Source organism: Eubalaena glacialis, chromosome 8 (genome assembly GCF_028564815.1).
Source record: "Eubalaena glacialis isolate mEubGla1 chromosome 8, mEubGla1.1.hap2.+ XY, whole genome shotgun sequence".
Taxonomy (NCBI): domain Eukaryota; kingdom Metazoa; phylum Chordata; class Mammalia; order Artiodactyla; family Balaenidae; genus Eubalaena; species Eubalaena glacialis.
In genome coordinates this window covers 55,722,116-55,729,586 of record NC_083723.1, presented here as the reverse complement: position 1 = coordinate 55,729,586, position 7,471 = coordinate 55,722,116, and the positions used below count along the sequence as shown (strand labels likewise).

The 7,471-nt window shown below is 48.2% G+C and overlaps 1 protein-coding gene across 1 annotated transcript; it reads right to left on the bottom strand.

Moving 5' to 3' along the window:
* Positions 1 to 4,982: 4,982 nt before the first annotated feature.
* Positions 4,983 to 7,043, bottom strand: TWIST1 (twist family bHLH transcription factor 1). Its single transcript, XM_061197713.1, has 2 exons — positions 6,050 to 7,043; positions 4,983 to 5,522 (listed from the first exon to the last, which is right to left on the bottom strand). The coding sequence occupies exon 1, from the start codon at positions 6,725 to 6,727 to the stop codon at positions 6,092 to 6,094; it is 636 nt and encodes a 211-aa protein (XP_061053696.1). The 5' UTR covers positions 6,728 to 7,043; the 3' UTR covers positions 4,983 to 5,522; positions 6,050 to 6,091.
* Positions 7,044 to 7,471: the final 428 nt, after the last annotated feature.

The window sequence follows — 7,471 nt, the reverse complement described above, 5'->3', positions numbered from 1 at the left end:
GAGAGTAACGTGGGGGATGGGGAATGTGAAGAAAGAAAACACGAGCAGGAAAGAAATTTGCCCTCCATCCAAACCATCCACACCCAAGACACCTAGAGGATGGGGGGCGGGGGGGGGGTGATGGGGGGAGTGCTGCCCAGAAGATTGGATCGTGACTTCTGGAAGACGCACTTAGGATGTGTCTTCCCTTTCCGGAAGCAAATATTTAAAGGAGAAAATAGATATCTAGAGAAGGAGGTTGATGATTTATGCCTGGATTTTCCCTCCAAGCATTTGCCTCCCTTGTATTTACAGGCGTGTCCCCATTTGCAAGTTGTACATCTGTTCTCTTCACGTGACATTTCATAAAAGCCCTAACATCTGGGCAAGATAAACTTCCTTCAGGTACCTGCTTAACTTTTCACTTGTCACACTCACGTCATCCCAGGCGCGTCCCTTTCCCCCTCCCCGCCTGCCTCACTGGTGGGGTCTGTGGCACGCTTTGTTCCAGCCCCTTTCGCTGGGACCCCCATCCCCAGATGGTCCCACATCGCCCGCTTCCCAGCGCCAACCTTTGCCAGGGCCAGTCTCTTCCGCAGACCCCCCGATCCTTGCGTCTCCCGCCTCTGGTTCCACTGTGCAGGTGAGACAGGGCACCATCTTGAACCCAAGGAGAAAACTCCTATTTCCTTCGATTCTGGCTTTAGACCAAAAACAAACAAAACAAAAACAAACAAACAAAGAAACCTGCCTAATAAGCAGCAGGCAAACTCGCGCTTAGATCCGACCCTCTCATACACATCCATATATACCTCAGTGGAATGAGTAATAGGGAGCAGCTGATTTTGATGATCGTCTTTTCGCTCTCTCTGGTAGATGTTTAAACTGCATGTTTTACAGAAACTTAATTTCACTTGCTCGCAATCTCCCCTCCCCCAAGAAGGCTGCCTTCTAGGATGAATGTTTTTAGAATTGCTTTTTCTTTTCCTAATCTGGAATTTTGTTTCTCTGGCTTCAGCCTAAATCGCACGCATAAGTACGAAGACACATCCACAAACTTGAGAGGGGGAAAAAAAAAATAGAGGGAAAAGAAAATAGTCCACGTAAACAAGAAAGACGGCAGGCAGTTGGAGGCCCTCGCTGCAGCAAACCCCAAACGATCTCATTGCAGGGCGCCCACGAAATCCCGGCTATAATTGAGTGTTTTCTTTGAGGTTTTCTGACCATGTGCTTTTTACCATGGTTACTGTGACTCTGATACGAGAAGCTGGATATTCATTATGATCCCGTCCCATCCTTTCCCCAAGGCTTATCTCCGTGGTCCTTATAAAAGAGAATATAAAAGGCGGAATTTTGTGCCAGTGATTTTAACCTGCCCCAGTTTCCAGTGACCTGCCACATGCTCCTTCTTACTTTATGGACATCTGGGAATTCCATACATGCCTTAAACTCCAATTACACACCTTCTTCAAAGGACACGTGCTTTGATTTGCTAAGAATATTAAGTGGGCTCACATCCTGGGGTCTTGGGACAAAAGCGAATGGAAAAATGTATCCCGTGCCCTGTTTACTAGGTCTATCTTTTGCTGTTCAGTAAGTAAGGATCATTCATAATCCTGTTTGCATTTTCGAGGTGCCTGGCAAATAGTGGGGTGATCCGCTTTCAGAAATTATGAGGAAACCTATTTCTCCTTCCACTTTGCCGATACACTTTCCTTCCACAGTCGCCGCTGCTGGGGGTGGGACACGCTTTACGACACACCAGTAGAAAATTCTGGAAAAGTGGCCCGCGTGGATCCCTGTCCCGACCCCTGTTTGTCGCTAATGCGGTCCTGTCTCTGGAAATATGAGGTTGGGCCTTTGCCTGACTCTCTTGCTGCTGCTGCCCCTGCTACCGCTGACAGTTGGAGCCGCCTCCTCCGCGCAGCGGCCTGACGCTGGGCCCGGGGCTGGGGCCGTCCGCGCTGTCCCAGGAGGCCACGGACACGGTCACTCTCCCCACCGTGCGGCCGCCCGCCACCCACGCAGGGGAGCCCGGGCTCGCGCCCCCTCCCGCGCTCGCCGCAGGTGAGACTCCCGCTCCCCACGGAGTTCTGTTTGGGTTTCCGTGGCGTTTGTTCCCCGCAGGTTGGTTTGTTTTTCTTCAAATTACAGATGCAGGGAAAACCGCCTGACATCATGAGAGCGGGACAAACGCTCACTTTGAAGGATTCCTGGGCAGGACTTCAAGTGAAATCATATGCCTGAGAAGAACTTGATACCGGTCTAGAGAAAATAACCAGCTCTGAGTCTGCCAAACCGTGGAATGTGCAAAATGCTCTACTTTTTTGCAAGAGGCCAAATGTCCCTTAAAAAGCTCCATTATGAATATGAGCCTGAGGACCGAAGGAGCAAGAAGCTTGTGTCGGTTGCTGAGTGTGGGGGACAAGTACACACGTTGTGTGAGTTCCTGCTCTTTGACGTTATTTTATTAATATGTTCCACTTTGGGGAGGGTACCTGCAACTGTGCATGAATTATCATCTGTGCATGTGCTTGTTAGCAAGTGTGTGCACAAAGAGGGGAAATGTGTGTAATGGGAACAAAAATTTACTGCTTTATGACTGAAGGCTGTCAATCCAACGAAATTAAAAGCAAGATTAAAAAATTATGTGCACAGTAAAGGAAACATTCAATTGTTTAGAATTCACCCAAGACAATTTAATACAATACTTTCCCTTCAGTGAATACATTCTGGCTGAAGGGTAAAGACTCCCGGGTCCAGAAATCGTATTAAATTCTCACTTCTGAAACAGAGGTAATTCATCCTAAATGTCCTTTAAATAACAATAGGTAGGAAAAATAAAATGAAATAAAATGAAAATAGGAAATATTGATAGAAACACAGGTGCTTCATTTCTATTCTAAAAAAGAACTGGCACTGTGGTGTGTATGGGGTGGGGAAGGTTGGGAATACACATATAGTCTGGCAAGCTGAAAATTGTATTCTAATAGTTAATATTTTCCACCATGAATCCTTCTCATTCAAAGTAAAACTATTCACCACCTTTCTTTCATTCATTTATTTATCTGAAAATCTCGGGGAAAATATTACCTTCAGTTTAGTATTTAGTATTACTCAACATAAATGTGGCATTTGATTTTCTTCCAAGTCTTTTCTCTTATGTGAAAAGTGGAGAGAACAACACACACACACACACACATGCACACACACACAAAGAAAAAAAAAGGCAAATGGAAGGCTACCTTTTTTGAAACTTCTAGTTTCTACATCATCAGAGGTTAAGATAGAAATTACCTTCTCAGCAAGGATGGTCAGCTCCATTCTGATGTACATCAAGAAATCTGAAATATCAAATAGTCAGGCCAAGCTAGTAACAAGATTCCTCCATGAACAATTTAGAAAATGGAGGTGGTTCAATGACACACACAAAAGAGAGAATTACCATCTTGATGATCTCCCTCATCCTTCTAGGGCACCCTTTACATTTCTGCTCTACACACACACACACACACACACACACACACACGCACACTCCACAAAAAATCAGTTTCCGTCTTGTTATTTTGTAAAGGACTATCAGAATCTAAAAAATTATTTCCCTAAGCTTTCACTAATCTTTTAATATAAGTAAATTCTACAGGCTCCTTATTGTAAAACATGGTCTAAAATACTCACAATAATAAATTTACAATATTGTTATGTCAGCATTCTATGATGTGTGGAGAGGGGGAAAAAACCTTCAGGCAATATAATAACCTCAACCTGAGCTGAGCAAACACTATCTGTTTGGATTCATGCATTTATTTGCCACAGTCATTATTTGAATTAGGCAGCAAAATTTTTTGCCAGTTTGAAAGCATCCCTAATTATACTTGAAGGCGATAAACTGGATACAAAAGTTAAGAACTTAGGGATACAAAGTCACTATTTCTAATGTTTTTCATTATAAAAGCCAGTATTTTTCTGGCCCAGAAATAACCAGAATGAAATTAAAAATCAAGCAACATTTGTCCCTGTTACTCCTTTACTTAACTAAATCAGATTTTGTATACATGTAAGTAACCAGGGAAAAATTCTGTGTAATTTTGGATAAAATATATTTGCTTATGAACTGACCAGAAAATGAATAGCTATAGCATTTAAAACTGTAACTGTTCCAATAGTTACCAAAGATACTGAAAATTCAGGTTCTTTATTGTGTTCTACTCCATAGCTGTATGTACTTTACATATAAAGAAGGAGCATGCTTCCCAAATGGACAACATCAACATGGGAAAATATACTTAACTTTGGCTTGTCTTCTTAGCAAACTTGACGTTAAATGTCATTCTCATTCATGAAAGAAGAGTTAAGCGAATTACTTTATAAATGGAATTCTCTGTCATGCCAAATTAAACTTTATTTTCTATACATTTGTATTCATTTATATGTGTGTATAGATAGGTAATTTTGATAACACTTTATGCATCCCTTCACTGAAATAAACCTGTTATTTAAAAATCCTCATAAAGAGTAGAAATCATGACAAAAACAAAGAGAAAATAGTGCTGAGTTCGTAGTGCTTATTTGCATTTAACTGTTTTACAGCTGCCTTCTCAAAATATAAGCAAGAGAGGTGAATAACTATTAAGTTTTTGCTGTCTGGGGACCTGATAAGAGATGAAGGGGAGATGCTAAGTCCACTGAACACCCAACAGGAATAATGATAAAGCTGTCTTTCTAAATAACGTGCCTGTACCTGTCAGTAACTAGTTTTGAGTTTTTCACTGCTTTGTTTATATTAGTGCTCCCTCACCCTCCTGGGTGTCTCCAGAGTTAAACAAGCAGGTTTTTACCTCCAACTTAATCCTTTAAAAATATAGACCAAACTTTAAGGTTCTGACAATTTTCAACCATATTTATTTATTGCAGAAAAATAATATACAAAGATATTTACAAAACAATCATAAAAATATGAATGCATTTAGACACCGGATCTATTTGCATTTTACCATGGGTCATCAATAAATAAATAGAATGTTGTTTTTGTATTTTAAGTTTTTTTTTTTCCCTCAGAGGAAGAATGAAAAAAGGAATTAACTGACTGTGATTTTGCAAGTCAGTTTGATCCCAGTATTTTTATTTCTAGAGGTGTTCTTAAAATTCCTCTGATTGTTACCATTTTAAAATGGAGAAAAGTCCATAATGATGCCTTTCCTTTCAGTGGCTGATTGGCACGACCTCTTGAGAATGCATGCATGAAAAAATAAAAATAAAAACATTCTTCGTCAAAAAAAAAAAAAAAGGAACACAAACAAACTGTTCAGACTTCTATCAGAATGTAGAGGTGTGAGGATGGTGCCGCTGCCCGTCCGGGAATCACTGTCCACGGGCCTGTCTCGCTTTCTCTTTTAAAAGTGCGCCCCACGCCCTGTTTCTTTGAATTTGGATCCTGCTCTTCTAATTTCCAAGAAAACCTTTGGCATATATATTTATTTTTAATTATCCAGCTCCAGAGTCTCTAGACTGTCCATTTTCTCCTTCTCTGGAAGCAATGACATCTGCAAAAACCCAGAGGGGGGAAAGTTGGTTATTGTTTAGGTCTCTGTGGCTGTTTTCTAAGACTAGTGAGCACTGTTCTTATCACCACCACGGAGAAATTACGCTGAACAACCTGGAAGGATTTCAGCCCAAGGGCAAGAGGAAGTGGGTGGGCGGAAAGGAGGAGGAGGTAGAATTTGGAAACATTTGTTTTAAGAACGAAAACTTAAAGCCAAAAGAAAGGGAGGCGCTGGCAAGACTGTCCTTATCCATGACCCTCGACTCTTTCTCAGTCTTCCTCCTGTCTGTCACGCGCACTCACGCACACGCACACCCCTCACAAGGGCGCATCCCTCTCTCCCTAGCGGGGACTAAGCTGCCTTCCAGGGACGCTCGGGAGATGAGGTGGCGGTGCCAGGTGGGGTGAGAAGGCTGAGAGGGGAGTAGGAGACGGGGAGGAAGGCGAGGCGGACAGGGAGCCGCGGCCCGGCCGTCAGTTGGTCTGCCACCTGAGCGGCGAAGGGGCGCAGAGGCGCCGGGTCCTTACCTAGGTCTCCGGCCCTGCAGAGGGGGTGGGGAGCTCCGCCTGCTAGTGGGACGCGGACATGGACCAGGCCCCCTCCATCCTCCAGACCGAGAAGGCGTAACTGAGCCGCTCGTGGGCCACATAGCTGCAGCTTGCCATCTTGGAGTCCAGCTCGTCGCTCTGTAGGACCTGGTAGAGGAAGTCGATATACCTGGCCGCCAACTTGAGGGTCTGGATCTTGCTCAGCTTGTCCGAAGGCAGCGTGGGGATGATCTTCCGCAGCGCGGCGAACGCCTCGTTCAGCGACTGCGTGCGCTGGCGCTCCCGCACGTTGGCCATGACCCGCTGCGTCTGCAGCTCCTCGTAGGACTGCGGACTCCCGCCGCCGCTGCTGCTGCCGCCGCCGCCGCCGCCGCCGCCGCCGCCGCCGCCGCCGCCGCCGCCGCCGCCGCCGCCGCAGCCCGCAGACTTCTTGCCGCGCTTGCCTTGGGCTGGGCTGCCAGGCTCCTCGCCGCCTCCGACGCCCCCGCCCGCGGCCCCACCGGGCCCCGCGCCGCCCCCAGCGCTGCGCCGGCTGCTGCGCCGCTTGCGCCCCCCGCGCTTGCCGCTCGGCGGCTGCTGCCGGTCCGGCTCCTCCTCGCTGTTGCTCAGGCTGTCGTCGGCCGGCGAGACTGGCGAGCTGGACACGTCCTGCATCATCTCTCGGGCGGCAACGCGCGGCCTCGCAGGCCCGGGGCAGAAGGGCGGCCCGGGGAAGAGGAGGAGAGCCTGGCGCCTCAGCCCGCCAGCTTCCCTCGCGCGCGGCGCCGGCCCGGGCGGTGCGGACCGCGGAGGAGGGAGCGGGAGGAGGGACAGGGAGGATCTCCGCGGGGAGGGCGCGCGGGGGAGGCGGGGAGGGAGGCGGGAGGGGGAGGGGACGGTGTGGATGGCCCCGAGGTCCAAAAAGAAGGCGCCCAACGGCCGCACGCACACCCGGCTCGGCCTCCTGGAAACGCTGCCGGTGCCGGCGAGCCCGCGAGGTGTCTGGGAGTTGGGCGAAAGCTGCAGACTTGGAGGCTCTTATACCTCCGTGCAGACCGAAAGTTTGGGGGCAGCAGTGTCATTGGCCTGACGTGGGGAGGAGGGACTTTTCGAAGTTTTATAGGAAAGTTTCCGCTTTCCAGCCCCCCTTCTCCGTCCCCACCCCCGTTCCTCGGGGTCTAACAATTCGTCCTCCCAAACCATTCAAAAACGACCTGGCCCAGGCGGCCGGCCCCTCTGCCCGCCTCCTTGCTGCCCTCCCCCTTCCCTCCCCGCCACCCTCTTCCCGCGGGCGCGGGGCGATTTCCTTCCGCGCCGGAGCAAACGGGCCGCGCCCCCGCACCCGAGCGCAGCCTGGGGAAGCGGCCGGAGGGTACCATTCCCGCCGCCTTGTCGGCCCCTCCCGGAGTGGCTGTGACAGCA